This window comes from Mastomys coucha, unplaced genomic scaffold (genome assembly GCF_008632895.1).
Source record: "Mastomys coucha isolate ucsf_1 unplaced genomic scaffold, UCSF_Mcou_1 pScaffold23, whole genome shotgun sequence".
NCBI classification, from domain to species: Eukaryota; Metazoa; Chordata; class Mammalia; order Rodentia; family Muridae; genus Mastomys; species Mastomys coucha.
In genome coordinates, this window is record NW_022196906.1 from 16,592,142 (window position 1) to 16,608,179 (window position 16,038).

Below are 16,038 nucleotides of genomic sequence, written 5' to 3' on the forward strand. Positions count from 1 at the left end.
AAAAAAAAAAAACACCAATAAATAAATAAATAAATAAATAAATAAAATAAAAAATAAAAATTACAAGCAAAAGCACAGGAGCCTAAGCTAGCTTTGCTGTTCGTGAACAACATATACATGTAGCCGTGTACTCCTTTGACCTAGCTGCCATTATTCAACATTATCTGATGTTCCTCAGTGTTGGCACTTGTAACTTTAGTTTTATTCTCTTTGCACAATACTCTAGTATTCTAGTATTCTGATAAGTCAGTGCATCCTTTCTACTGTTTGATAGATATCATCTGGGCTTAAGAGGCTAAATAACATTAAAGTGTTTCTCTTTAGACATTATGTGGTTTTTGTTTTGTTCTGTTTTATATTCCTGTTTGCAATCAGGTATCCTTTTTGCAACATCAACCCAAGTTGTCAGGTTTTATAAATATTAGTGCATCATGAAATTTTCATTTGGCTAGGAGTATAGCTAAGTGGCAGAACAGCTAGTTAGGATATGCAAGACCCTATATTCAAAACCCAGAACTATACTCAGACAGCTCGCAGAGTTCCAGGCCAGCCTGGTCTACATAGAGTTCCAGACCAGCCAGGGCCATATAGAAGAGACCTTGTATAAAAGAAAATCCGGGCAGTGTGGGGGCGGGGGGAGAGGGGTGGAGAGATGGCTCAGCAGTTTAGACCACTTGCTGATTTTTAGAGGATAAGAGTTCAGCAATGGTGTACTCACAGGTACCAGGAACTGATCTGTTCTGGTATCTGAGGGTACCTGTATACAAGTGGCATACATTCATTTAGACACACGGAAAGATGGTTAAAAACAAAGTAACAAAATGCTGAGCTGAAAACAAGGAAGGAGGATGATAAACTTGGAACAGAAACTCGGAACAGCAAACAGAAAGAAAGAGAGAAGCAGCGCTGTTTTTTTGTTGCCAAAGTCGCCAGCGGGTATTTTTCCACCAGGTGTTGTTTTTGCAACTTTTCAGAAACCTAAGCCATTCCCAGCAGTGAAACGCTTGTTTACTGAGCAGTGTCCCTTCTCCATGCTTTTAGATAGGAACAAGAGCCCCGATGGGTTTAATGATTAGGCTGATGTTACAGAGAGTCCTTGACAGAGCTGGGGAGGAAGCCAGAAATCGGAGTGTCCTTTTCTCCTGTTCTAGATACATAGGAAGCTTTTGTTGTATTGGCAAATTCAGTGTATTTATCAGAGTGCCAATGCTGAGAAGCAATTTTAATGAAGTAATACTAATTGTCTTTTAAAATGTTTGTTAGCCTAGTCAGCCTGTATACAATGGGTTTCAAATGTGTATCCAGTGCATTTGGGCTACATTCTTGTGCATACAGTATATTTGGGTTACACTCTCTCCCCCCCATCCTTACCCCCTCTCCCACTCCTGAGGCCTTCCTTCTACACTACCCCTTCCCTTCATGTTTTGTTGGCCTATAGAGGGATACTTACAGGAATATACAGGACAGAAACAGCACTTTACCAGTGACCACTAATGAAAATGGTCTCTCTTCTCTGGTAACTGTTACCGGCTTGTACAAGCAGCCATAGCAACTGTGAGTTGATGGCGCCTAGCCCTCCTGTGTCTGGAAAACCCCACTTTACAGCAGTCCTCCCAATAACCTTTTCACCTTCTCTTGTGTGGTGTTACCTGGGCCCTGGAAGTAGAGGGATGATGCAGTCCACACTCACATGTGTCCTGCACTCTGCATCAGGTACCTGATGTCCACTTCAGTGAGAGCAGAGGGAAGGCTGTGCTGCTCTGTGGGTAAGGATAAGTATGTATTCAGTCTGATACTACGTCTGCTTAGCAAAGAGACAGTAGTAAGTCTTCCTGAGGTGTAGGATCTCCTCAGCCACAGGTTCTTGGCACTCCAGGTTTTCATAAAAGAGTTGTGAGTGAGTGAAGTGCTCTGGAAGTAGGGGATGACTTGTGAAAGTCATTCTGTCTCTCCACCATAGGGGTTCCAGTAATGGGACTCAGGTTCTCAAGAATGATGGTAAGTACTCTCTGAGCCATCAGGGTGACCTCATTATAATTTCTGTTTGTTTTTTGAAGCACAAAGTTTTGCTGTGTAGATAGCTCTATCTCACTTTTAACTCATGGCAGTATTTTTGACTTAGCCTCCCAAGTACTGGGATTAGATTTATGAGCCACCGCAGACAACTCTGGTTCTGCTCCATTTAATATAACTGAAATAGGATTTCTGTGATTGGGAAATAAATTGCGACAGGACTGGCCTCACCATCGCACAGGGAGACTCTGCACCAAGGGGCCTAGGCCCCCAGTAGACATTAACAAGAGAACTGAAATGCTAGGACTCCTGGAGAGAGGGTCTGTAGTTCCCTCTACCACTTCCCGCTCCTCCAGGAGGACTTGGGAGGACTTTTACATTTGCAGTCAGGATTGTTGTTTTTAATAGACTATCTTTCATTTATTCTTTGCAGTTCTGCACATGTTAACCATATTCGCTTGATTATTTGCAATTCCAACTTCTTCCTCTTCCTCCTTCTCCCAGGTCCTCCCTCCCAGGAGTGGGCTAAATAAAGATGTTTTGATTTAGGCTTGAAAACAAGGGTAAGAGAGGCATACAGAAGGAAGCAAGGCACACCCAAGAAAGCATGCATGGCTTCTCAAAGTAGAGCCCTGGGAAGTAAGACACACCCAAGGGGTGGGTGTGGGCTCCTCAAGGGGGAGCAGGTGAGAGCTTTAGTTTTTCAGTGTTTGTGTTTTGGTTTGGTTTGGTCTTTGAGGCTTAAGCTTGCTCCAACACTGTATACTTAGGATAGCCTTGAACTAATGATCTTACTGCCTCCACGTGCTTCCCAAGTGTGTGGCTACACTGTTACAAGGTGCTGTGGGATTGGGCTTGGTCCATGCTAGGTAAGGGAGGGTATACCTGCAGCCTCAGGGCTACTTAAAGTACTCTGACAGGTCTGGAGAGATGGCTCAGTGGGTAAGAACACTGACTGTTCTTCCAGAGGTCCTGAGTTCAAATCCCAGCAACCTCATGGTGGCTCACAACCATCTGTAATGGGATCCAATGCTCTCTTCTGGTGTGTCTGATGACAGCTACAGTGTATTCATATAAGCCTTTAAAAAAAAAAGTACTCTGACATATAATAAGGTTGTATTGTTGTTTTTGTTTTAGACAGAGTCTCAGTATGTGGTCCTGGCTGACCTGGAACTCAATATGCAGACTGGGCTCATCTTGAATTTACAGAGATCCACCTGCCTCTTCTTCTGGAGTACTGGGGTTAAAGTTGTGTGCCACCACATTCAGCCTTAATAAGTTTTAATTTGGATGTCCTTGGTACTTTTGACTAAATAAAATTAATCAACTAGCCCTTTGGTTTAAGAGTACTATAAGTTTTCAGAATCGACCCATTTTTACATTGAATATTCACCTTTTAAAAATCAGCACAGCCAAGCATGGTAACCTACCTCTGGGCTATACCAGCCTGGGCTGCAGAGTGAGTTCCAGGCAAGTCTGGCTTCCACAGATTGAGACCCTGTCTCTAAAAAATGAAAATAGGGCTGGCGAGATGGCTCAGCAGGTAAGAGCACTGATTGCTCTTCCGAAGGTCCGGAGTTCAAATCCCAGCAACTGCATGGTGGCTCACAACTGTCTATAATGAGATCCGACACCCTCTTCTGGTGCATCTGAAGACGGCTACTATGTACTTATGTATAATAATAAATAAATCTTAGAAAAAATAAGAATAAATAAAAAATAAAAATTACAGTATGTAGGCAATAAAGTATAAAAACATGAATTATTCAGAGTAAATTTTTTTTTTCTTTGTAGCCCTGGCTGTCCTGGAACTTACTCTGTAGACCAGGCTGGCCCTGAACTCAGAAACCCGCCCGCCTCTGCCTCCCAAATGCTGGGATCAAAGGCATGCGCCACCACTGCCCGGCCCAGAGTAATTTTTATTAATTGGTTTTAAAATGGTTTAATTTACTTGATTCTGTGAAGATGGAATGGGAGAATGACTTGGCTGCCTCCCTTCTCTATTTCAGGGCTTCCGAGTCCTACAGTTCCCACACTCTTACCTCTGTCCTCTGCTTTCCTGTGGTGTCTGTTTCATTGTCTTCCATTGTGACTTTTTATCTCCTGAACTTGTGTCCTTTTAAGAACATTGACATTGTTCCTGAGGATTTGGAGCACTGCCCATGTCCTGGTGTTCATTAGCTCGTTTGCTTTGCTAGCCCAGTTTTGACTATCTCTTGGCGACACCAATGTCTGAGCCTCCTGAGAAACTGTTACCAACCAGCCTGTGATGGAAATAGTCTTTGTCTTTCTACATTTGGCTGGTTGAATCTTTAACATCTTAAATGACCTCTTTGTACAGTTCATCTTCAACATGACCTTGGAAAATCTAAACTGCTACATCAATTTTATTTTATTTTATGCCTATGAGCATTTTGCCTGCATGTATATTTGGTTACCATGTGGATGCCTGTTGCCCGTGGAGGGCAGATGAGGGCATCACATCCCCTGAGATTGGAGTTACAGACAGTTGGGAGCTGCCATCTGGGCGCTGGCCATGAAGCCCACATCTTCTGCAAGAGTAGCCACCTCTCCAGCCCCTGTGCTTCTAACTTGCATCTAGTTACATTTGGCCCTTACAAGTTCACACTTTTATATTATCCTTTAGATACTAGAGTTAGACTTTGACCTGCTGTCTAAGAAATTTTGGTTTTGTTGTTTTGGTTTTTCTTGAGGTAGGTTCTCACATAACGCAGGCTGGCCTTACGCTTGCTATGTTGACAAAGTAACCTGACCCTCCTGTCCTCACTTCTCCAGTGAGTACTGGACTGTAGGCAAGAAATTTTTCTTACAGGGCTTTAGGTATCTTACATACCTAGAATATCTGTTGTCTACCTTTGACCTGGTATTGTTTCTTCACCCTAAACACTAAACTTCTGGACTTTAAAACTGACATTTTGTCAGCCATGGTGGCACACACCTATAATTCCAGCATTTGGGGAAGAGGACCGTTGTGAGTTCTAGGCCAGCCTGGGCTACCAAGTGATACCCTGTTCTATTTTGACATGATGCTAGTTTAGACTGTCTGTCTCATCATGTAAGTGACTGTCCTGTAAAAAGGATGTCCTTGACTCTGCTCGAAATATGCCAGGAGCCTGCCCTGTGTGATGACCATGGCGCCTCTCTTAAAAGGCTTCAGAGTCAGAAGTCAGCTGTAGGACTGGGCTGTAACTACATAGAAGAATGCTCACCTAGCGTGTGGGAGGCCATGGGTTCATCCCTAACACTAGTGGGGAAAAGCAGACTGTACAGAAACACCTCGTGTGAATTTATAGAGATGCTTATTAGAGACATGTGCCAAATACAAAATCACTTTGCAGAATAAAAGATTCTAAAGGGCTGGGCAGTGGTGGCGCATGCCTTTTATCCCAGCACTTGGGAGGCAGAGGAAGGCAGATTTCTGAGTTCGAAGCCAGCCTGGTCTACAGAGTGAGTTCCAGGATAGCCAGGGCTATACAGAGAAACCCTGTCTTGGGAAGAAAAAAAAAAGATTCTAAAGGAAAGAAACTAAATTTTTGAGACAGAGTCTTGTGTATCCAGTCTACCCTAGGGCTCTGTTGTGTTGATGATAAGGATAATCTGGGATTCTTGACCCTCCCACTTCCATCTCTGAAATTCGGGAATTCCTGGTGAGCCAGCTGACAGCTAACAGCTTTGAAGCTGGTACATGAGCAAGCAGTCTAAGCGACTTAACTGTTTAAGGCAGTTGTGAGGCTTAAAGACAAAGTCTTCAATTGCCATTTAATGTGCTGACACTTTTGTAATAGTAATTATATATATATTTTTCATTTTTGGCAACACATCTTATGTAGCCCAGGCTGGTCTAAAAGTACACGGCTAAGTCTAACCTTGAAATTCTGATTCTCCTGCTTCTACCTTTCAAGTTTGGAGATTACAGGTATATGGTACTACCCCCACCCACCCAAAAATATTGTTGCTGTTTTTCTGTGCTGGGGAAATAGCAACATTCCATCACCAAGCTGCCATCCCAGCTCTTATCCAGTTATTAATAGTGACTGACCTTGCTGCAGCATGCTTACACACATTAATAATGACTGACCTTACTCAGCATGCTTATACACATTAATAATGACTGATCTTACTGTAGCATGCTTACACTTACATTATTTTTTTAATTCACTGTCTTTAGACACACCAGAAGAGGGAATTGGATCCATTACAGATGGTTGTAAGTCACCATGTAGTTGCTAGGAATTGAACTCAGGACCTCTGGAAGAGCAGTCAGTGCTCTTAACCACTGAGCCATCTCTCCAGCCCTACACACACTTTATTAATAGTGACTGACCTTACTAAACATTCTTACACACACATATATCATCAGTTTATTTTATTTTTTTAAAAACAGGGTCTCACTATGTAGCCCTGGCTGACCTGGAACTCATTAGGCTGTAGACCAGGCTGCTTCAGACTCATACATATCCACTGCCTATGCTTCCCAAGTGCTGGGATTAAAGGTGTGCACCACTGCACCCAGCTATCATCTCTCAAATCTTAAAAATGATTTTAAGGTAGAAAGGTACTGTTGAGTTTTGATTGGGGGTGGTTATTGTTTTGTCTTAATTTTTTGTCTCTGTAGCTCTGGCTTTCCTGGAACTGGTCTTGAACTCAGAGACCCTCCTGCCTTTGCCTCACTAGTGCTAGGATTAAAGGCATTTGGCTCCATACCCAGCTAGTTTGTTTTGAGATAACTAAGGGTTAGCACTCACTGGTTCCTCCAGGTTAGCCTCAGACCCCAGACAGTGAGTTCCTATTGCTTCTGTTTACTGAGTTGTGATTACAGGTGGAGCACATCCAGGGCACACTTCCTTTACTATGGTTGTCTTTGTATTTGGTTCCAAATGTCAAGCTCGTATTCACATCAAAGTCTTGGCTGGTGCTCTGGTGTCACTACAGTCTGTCCTTGTGAGGCTCTCAGCAATGAGGCACTCAGGGAACTTGTGGGCTTTATGTCATTTTACTAGATTGTCACCACATGTGTAGCTTGAAGCTGAGCATTTCAATAGATAATTCATGGTAGCATAGTGATATGACCTTTGAATGCTTGAACTAGCTTTTCCAAAGATGTCTGCAAGTTTATAAAGTTCACAGACGCTTCAAGGTAGTCTCTATTTCTCTGCAGTGTGCTTCATCTGGCATCTCTGTTGTTTCTTTGTTTTGGTTTTGTTTATTATCACAGAAAAGCTTCACTGGCCTGAGCATGAACTTGCTAAGAAGTTTGTTCTAAATGCAGAAGAGGCACTGATCATTGACAGCAAAAGAAGCTTTTCGAATTTGTCCTCTGGAGTTCTCAAGGACACTTTCACAACTGGAACCAGTAGTTACAATGTTCTACTACAGAGCAAGGAGGAGAAAAAGCACCATTCACAAAAGCGGTTTTCCTCTGCCTGCTCCAAACAACATAGAAAGCCCGGCAAATCTCCTAGTTCCTCTCATAGCAAAGATCCTAACAGGATGACAGCCCTGGTGCCTGTGACCAGCACTGGTACTTGGTACTGCCTGGACAGGCAGTCAGCTGTTTTTGTCACTAGTTCAGTGCCAAGTCCTGTAAAGTTTACCCGTGATATCTCTGTTACAGGAAGCGGCCTAGCACTGCCACCTAAACCAAAAAGCAAGTTCAAACGACGCAATTTGACCCCGCTTCCAAAGCCAAAGCAGCAGCCTCAGCTGTGGAGAAGCTTTGAGAGAGGAGATGACCTTTCTGGGAAGAAGCTTTGTATATTAACCGCTATAAAGCCCGTCAACCTGGAGAAAGAAAAGCTGCGGTTCTTCAAGTCGGACTATACTTACAACCCTCAGTTTGAGTATGCCAATCCCACTCTGCCAGGTGTGTTAGCCAAACACAGCAACGCCTCTAACCGGTTTCTTAAGCAGGTAAAATACCACTTTTGTAGTAGTAGTTCATCGTTATGTAGCTAAAGGGATTATCTACCATTGTATAAGCAAAAGGAGATACCTTCATATCCTCTATTATCAACGCCAAGCAGGGAGGGGTAGCTATGTGATAAGAAATTTGCCAGTGAGTGTTTTTGCTCATCTGTAAGAGAACTATGTTGTAGTAATAAAAATCTACATATTCTGCGATGTGTTCTCTGACTAGAAGACACTATTGTGTGCTTTATTGACTTAAAGTTATGAATTTGTGGCTCATTAGCCAACACACAGATAAGGGTTAGGTGGGCTGCACTGTTTGCTTCCCCTCTGGGGTCTGGGAGATCACACCGGGGTCTTGGGCATGCTGGGCAATTGTTCTACCATTGTGTGACATCCCTTCATGAACACAAGAGCAACAGACTAACCTAAGATTTACAGTAGGACTGAAGATAACCTTGAACTCTAGACCTCTCTGCTTTTACCTTCCAAGTACTGGGACCAGGCTGCTGATATGGCCCAGCAGGGAAAGGCTCCTGCCACTAAGTCTGACAACCTCAGATCAGTCAATCCCTGAGACACAGGGTTAGATGAGCGTGAACACTCCATAGATTGCCCTGTGACTTCCTAGACATGTGTGTGCCACACCCACATGCGGTTTTAAAAATAAATAAACTCTAAGTCCTGGGATTACAAGAGTGTGATCTCCATAACTACATTATAAAGCTTTTTAAAATTCTTAAAATAATTTTTAAAATGCTGTGTATTTCCCTTGGGAGAAGAATTCTTTTCTTGCTTTGTGTTTTCCAGTGAACACTCACTCTTTTTTTTTGGCTTGTCGTTCAGACAGGATTTTGGATGACCCAGCCTGGTCTAGAGTTCCCTGACCTTCTGATTGTCCATCTGCTTACTCTATGCAGGGAGTCGAACCCTGGGCTTCAAGCAGCCTAGGCAAGCTCCTACCCATTGAGCTACACCCAGGCCTAGTTTGCCGTTCTTTTAGTTCCAATCATCCTTCTGCCTTCTGTGTCTTTATTATTACATAGGAAAATACATAGCATGTTAAAATCATGTTAAGTAATCACCTCCCCTCAGTGCTGAAAACAACCTTTTGAGGCTGTGCATATAAGTCACCTTAGTACTTAGGAGGCTGAGGTAGGAAGGCAGAAGTATGAGCTAGCCAGGGCTACTTGTAGTTTCATTCTGTTGCTATGATAAAACAGACAAGAAGCAATGTAAGGGAGGAAAGTTTTGACTTAGGGTTCTCATCCCTGAGGAAGGTCAGGGCTGGAATCAGAAGGCAGGCCTGCTTGCAGTTCCAATGAAGAATTACCCTAACCAGGGAACTGACTCATGGCTAAGCAAGTACAGCAGAAAGCATGGGAAAAACACTGTCACAGGCAGGGCTGTGCTTACCTAGCTGTTTATACAGTCCAGGTCTGCCTGCCCAGGAAGTGATGCCACCCACAGTGGACAGCCCAGGGCTAGAGTGTATGAGACCCCAGAATCATTACCAAATACTGGCAGATTTTGTTTAAAATTAAAAACAATTATTCAATGTGTAGGTGTTTTGCCTGCATGTATGTCTGTAAAATGTGTGTGCCTGGTGCCCTTAGAGACCATCAACTGGAGTTACAGACAGTTGTGAATTGCCATATAAGTGCTGGGTCTCAAACCAGGGTCCTCTGCAGGAGTAGCCAATGTTCTGAACCTCTGTCCTCTCTGTCCCCTTGCCGTACTGTTTTAAAGGCTGGGTTTGAGGATACCATGCCTATAATCCTAGCACCTTGAGAGTCGGGGACAGGACAATCAAGGTCAAGGTCACCCTTGGCTACATAGCTCCAGGCCAGCCTTGGCTATGTGAGACCCCATCTGAAGTCCTCCCTCCCACCCCCATACCTCCACACAAAGACTTATCTTGTTGTGTACAATTGGATTATGCCTGTAGTTCGAGTATATGAAAGGCTAAGGTAAAAATGGTCTATTGAGTCTAGGATTCTATGAAGTTATTCAGAATTAAGGAGAAAAATCTTAGATTTTACAACTTTTTAAAAAGAAAGGAAATGGGGTATTGGGGTTGGATATTAGCAACATAGGAAAGACACTACCCCCTAATAAAACACTTATTTACACTAAATTCTAAAATTAAAAGCTAGCAGGTCTGATAAGTCCAATACTGTATAGTGATTTGGGAAGTAGATTACAGAGCATGGACTCCCCATGTCCATTTTGTCCTTATAACAATTCCATAAGGTAAGCAGGATGAAGGCCTTGGCATCTGTGTGTTACCAGTGAAGAGACCAAGCTCAGGAAAGGTGCAATCGCACTGCTAGGCAGTGGAGCCGTGCAGGGAAGCCAGGCCACTTAGGTGTTCCTCTCTTGACAGGGTCACCCCTCCTCCTGTATCAGTGTTCCCATCGTAAACAGGTTTTCAGGGATTCAAACTGTACTTGAGAAGAGGGATTATTTGTTAGCACATAACTGTGGAAGTAGCTTGTGATGGTCAGATTCCAAACAAGAAACAAAACCAGCTAGTAAACTAAAGACTGATTAGCAGAGCACTGAGGTTGTTCAGAACGCTTGCCATCTCATCAAAGACAATGGTCATTTTGTAGAGAAAAAGATTTCCATTTTATAGATGAAGTATTTACATGTCTTATGCTAGTTTTAAACTTACGATGAACTTCAGGATGTTTACCATGGCACACTCGTTTAGTCCCAGCACTCAGGAGGCAGAGGTAGGCAGATCTCTTGTGAGTTCAAAGCCAGCCTGATCTATAGAGTGAGTTCCAGGACAGCCAGGGCTACACAGAGAAACCCTGTCTTGAAGCCAACCAAACAAAGCAGGTTCTGGGGCCAGCTGTGGGGCTGCACACTTTTAATCCCCGTGCCCAGGGAGCAGAGGTGGGCAGATCTCCGTGAATTGACACTGGCCTGCTCTACAGAGTTCCAGTGAGACCCTGTCTCAAAAAACACCGTCACTGTCTTATGTGTCACTGTCTATTGCTGTGACAAAACACCATGACTAAAAAACAAGGTGGGGAGGAGAGGGTTTATTGAATAGCTTACACTTCCACATTGCTGTTCATCGTAAAAGAAAGTCAGGACAGAAGTTCAGGCAGGGCTGGAACCTGGAGGCAGGAGCTGATGCAGAAGTCATGAGGGTGCTGCCCACTGGCTTGCCTCCCCTGGTTTGTTTGCTCAACCTGCTTTCTTATAGAACCCAGCCTATGATGGCACTACCCACAAATGGGCTGAACCCTCCCTCATTGGTCACTAATCAAGAAGGTGCCTTACAGTTAGATCTCATGGAAGAGGCATTTCATCAGCTTAGGCATCTTCCTCTCTGATGACTCTGGTTTGTGTCAAACTGACCCACAAAATCTGCCAGTGCGATGCCCCACCCTCAACAAAATCAAGCAAAAACCAGGTTCTGATTTAACAGGCATAAAGATCAGCTGTGTGCCTGATGTTAGGTGCCTTGGATCTAGAGTCACAGACCACTGTGCACTGCTGTGTGGGTGCTGGGGAACAGACCAGGTGGGTCTGCCAGAGCAGCCAGCACGCCCAGAGTGCAGTGAAGTGGACACACATGGAATTGCCAGGTTTCCTCCGACTTAGATTCTTACTTCCTGTGGTTTTCTTGGAGGTTCTGATAACTTGTGTTTCTTACCAGATTTTTAATTAGGCTTCACTTTGTGTATATTTGGAAAAACATCTCAACTTTCTAAGATGATGAGAAGTGGATAGTACATTGCCCTAGATAAAAGATGGAAATATTTTAAGACTGTTACCATCTTCCTCCTCCTCCTCCTCCTCCTCCTCCTCCTCCTCTTCAGCACCAAAGAGTATTATTTTTGTCACTAGAATAAAGGCTGGCTTTACCCTTCAGTACTCTTTCAGCCTTGTGCTCTGCTGTCTGTATTTCTGGTCAGGACTTTTGCTTGCCTTTTGAATAAATCTTCCTTGCTACTTTGCCCAAAAAAGCAGATGCATCCAAGTGGTGCACAGACGTAAAAGCAGGCAAAACACCCATAACACACAAGTAAATATATAAATAGATGCATTTTAAGCACATTTTATAGATTGTTACAGAGGACTGGTTATCTTGTATGTTTTTAAATTTTTAAGTTTTTTCCCCTTTATCTAAATGGTACTTGTAACCTACTAACTGATCTGGAAACATACTTGATTTACATTGGAGTTCTTCCAGGTGCAGTGTGCGGTTATGTCAGACACAGCATCTCTGGCTAAAGAGACTCTTAAGACAGAGAAGAGCCTTCTCTTGTCCCCCGACCTCCTTTTCCTTTTAGTCTCACTGTGTACCCCAGGAAGCATCCCACTGTTTAGAGCAGGCATGTGCCATTGGGCCAGCAAGAGCATAGGCATTTATAGAAATTTTCAAAAGTTAGTAGAAACTGGTTAAGCTTAGAAAAATTTGCAGCTGGAGTTTCAGCTTAACCCCATAACTAGTAAATCTGAACACATCTTGACAAATAAGGTTATACATAATTAGCTAAGTTCATCTCAGAGTGACACGAGCTGTTGACTTACATCTCCCTTTCTTTTACAGTCCATCAATATTATGGAGCTGACTTTACAGAAATATGGAAGCTATGAAAAATTTGAACAAGCTACTGGTGGTAGCTTGTTGTCTAAAACTCGAATCTGGAGTCACGTTAGAAAGTACATGGAGAAGGAAGGCTGCCTGGGAGAGGTATGGGCCATGGGTGGGCGGAGCCTGGGAAAGGTAGAGGCCGTGGGTGGGCGGGACAAGATTAGTATCAAATGCTTGCTCTTTTCTGTAGGTTTTGTTTGGTCAGCCCTGTTTTACTGGTTGGATTGGGATCTTGCCACCTGTCTTTTGTCCTAGTGTCGTTCCTGTATGTGTGGCATATAGCATTGTGTGAGTTTCTCAATGAGAATTCTTGAAGAGAGATTTTGCTGCAGTGTTCTTAGTCATCAATCTCAAAACCAGCACTGACAAGGTGCAGGTTTCTGACACACGCATGCACAGGCGTGGATTCTGAGGCTTGGGCAAGCACTCTGACTTGAAGCTCTAGCCCCTCTTTTTCCGTTTTGCTTGACACAGGATCTCACTAAGTTGCTCAGGCTGGCCTATAGTTCCCTCTGCAGCCCAGACCTTGTTCTTCCTGCTTTCGTTTCTCTAGTCTTTGGGGTACCCTTTCTTCTGTCTTCTTTCTTTTCCTTCTTCCCTCTCTCTCTCCCTCCCTTCCTTCCTCTCTTCTTCCCTCCCCCTATATTCCCTCCCTCCCTCCCTCTCTTCCTTCCTTTCTTCCTTCCTTCTTTCCTTCCTCTTTGCTAAGACAGGGTCTCTTTCAGTCCTATCTGTCCTGGAGCTGGCTATATGAACTAGGGTGGACTTGAAATCACAGAGATCCTCGTGTTCTGCCTCTTGAGTCCTGGCATTAAAGGTGTGTGCTACCACAACCAGACTCCTTCATTTTCTTTCAATCTTAAAATCTCAGAGGGTTAAAATTATAAGGTTCAAAAGCAAACAAAACAAAACAAATCAGAAGGTTCAAATGTTACTGGATGTACGTTTCATCAACTTAGTTCAATTAGATAATGAATAGACCCATTATTTTTTCTTTTGCAAAAAGTTTCTTTCCTCTCCATTTACATTTTGTGTGTGTATGCATAACTGTGCATGTGTGTATTATATAATTATGTATTTATATGTATATGGGAACATGCATGCCACAGTGTGTGTGGTGGTCATAGGACAAGGGGACAACATTTGGGAGTTACTGGGAGCATGTTGGTTTTGGAGAGCTTCCCGTCAGCCTTGATGTTGAGCACCCTAACTCGCTGTGTTGTCACATAGCCCTGTATGTGTGTTTTTCCTCTTGCTGCCTAGATTGTAGTTCATCTCACCGAAGACCTGCTTTCCAGGGCATCCATGACAGTGGTAAACGGATGCCCAACTCTAACCATCAATATTTCTACTGCACGAGAGCATTGGCTGGAGGGCATGCTGAGGCACGAGATAGGTAGGGCATCCTTTTCACTTCCTCATTTGACTGTCAAGAATTACCCACTATTCTTTCAGAGTGGTTTTCTTCTTAGTAACATTTAGTAAAAATTCATGATGTAAAACTTCTCAGGAACTGTATGTCATTTCAAATTAGAGTTTTAGAGCACTGTTTTGGGAAGTCCTTTCCATCCTTTTAGTTTTAGTTCCGCATCTGAAATTGAGGGCATTCATGCTTAGGAAAGAGACGGGAAGAAAAGAAAAGTTACTCTTCCCTAATTAAAGACTCAGAGAAGTTGTCAGGGTTAGCACATGCCATGGCTGCTGCCCCACAGCTCACTGTACTAAAGGCTTGCTCTCTGGGAGGTCAGAGATATCATCAGGGTTAGCACATGCCATGGCTCCTGCTCCACAGCTCACTGTACAGAGGCTTGCTCTCTGGGAAGGGAAAGTACATTATCTTATTTAAGGGATGTTTATTTCCACCATCTCTTCAGCATGGCTTAAAGTAGACCCACTTTGCTGCAAGGTAGTCCTGTGGCCAAGTAATTGGCTGGCCCAAGTAGATTAACTCTAATGTTTTGGGTAGCTTGAAGTATTAGGCCTCCATCAACAATCAAAGATATATTCCATTCTCTTGAACAAAAGGAAATAGCTTTATATATTGAGTGTAACATCCTATCCTCTAATAGAGGCCAAAACCCTTTAGGAGATAGGCTATAATTGGGAAACAGGAATGGCCCCACTGACTCATGTGTCAGGGTGCTTGGCCATAGGAAGTGGCCTTTTTGGAGCAGGTGTGACTTTTTTGGAGGACTTCTGTCACTAGGAGGTGGGCTCAAACCACACCCAAGGTGCCCAAGGTTGCCTATGGATCCAGATGTAGAACTCTCCGCTCCTTCTCCAGCACCATGTCTGCCTGCATGCTGCCATGCTTCCTGCCATGATGATAATGGACTGAACCACTGAAAGTGTAAGCCAGCCCCAATTAAATGTTTTTCCTTATAAGAGCTGCCATGGTTATGATGTCTTTTCATAGCAGTAGAAACCATAACTAAGGCAGAAATTAGTGTGACTTTGTTGGAGTGGGTGTGACATTAGGAGGTGGAATTTGGTGTCTCAGATGCTCAAGCCACACCCAGTGTAACATCCAGATGTAGAGCTCTCAGCTCCTTCTCTAGCACCCTGTCTGCCTGCATGCTGCCAGTTTCCCACCATGATAATAATGGACTAAACCTCTGAACTGTAACCCAGACCCAATTAAATGTTTTTCTTTATAAGATATGTTCTTGCATTAGAAACCCTAACTAAGACACTATTCTACTATGAAAATCCAGAAACCCAGTTCCAAAGTTGCTGCCAGAAAGGACTGTTGTCTGACTGTTTTCAGTCCTGCCCTTGTGTGCATCCTCCAATCAGCATTGTTCATTTTAGGCTGAGACAAGGAGCCAGAGCTAACTTCTACCATTTCTGGCCTCCAGTCAGGACAGGACCAAGGTTATTTTCAGCTTATTGTCAGGGACATAAACTGAGATCCCCATCCTTAAACTTCCACGTTCTTTCTACCCCAATTCTCATCATCCCTAAAGAGGTAATCCTAGCCAACCGCCTTCAAGAAACTTGGGCTGATAACAGAATATGGCTTCTTCATCCTGGGTGGGGCCATTGGTTATGTCCTTTGAGGTACCTCTCCAATGAAACTATCTAGGAGATAGAAAAGTGCATCCATGGACTAGACAAGGCTGCCCACTCTCTCCCTGCCTATTCAGTATTGTACTTGAAGCCCTATCCAGAGCAATTAGACAATAAAAGGAGATCAAAGGGATACAAAATGGAAAGGAAGAAGTCAAATTATCACTATTTGCGGATGATATGATAGTATACTTAAGTGACCCCAAAAATTCCACAAGAGAGCTCCTAAACCTGACAAACAACTTCAGCAAAGTAGCTGGATATAAAATTAACTCAAGTAAATCAGTAACTTTCCTCTACACAAAGGATAAACAGACTGTGAAAGAAATTAGGGAAACGGCCAGGCCAGGTGGTGGTGGCGCACGCCTTTAATCCCAGCACTTGGGAGGCAGAGACAGGCGGATTTCTGA

General features: G+C 43.5%; 1 protein-coding gene across 1 annotated transcript in view; it reads left to right on the forward strand.

Moving 5' to 3' along the window:
* Positions 1 to 16,038, forward strand: part of Kiaa0895 (KIAA0895 ortholog) — a gene marked incomplete at its 3' end in the record, with an annotated part of 37,647 nt that overhangs the window by 7,862 nt on the left and 13,747 nt on the right. Inside the window, exons 3-5 of the mRNA XM_031344307.1 lie at positions 7,250 to 7,944; positions 12,515 to 12,658; positions 13,823 to 13,955. Coding sequence (XP_031200167.1) covers positions 7,250 to 7,944; positions 12,515 to 12,658; positions 13,823 to 13,955 — 972 coding nt within the window. The remainder of the gene's footprint in view (positions 1 to 7,249; positions 7,945 to 12,514; positions 12,659 to 13,822; positions 13,956 to 16,038) is intronic.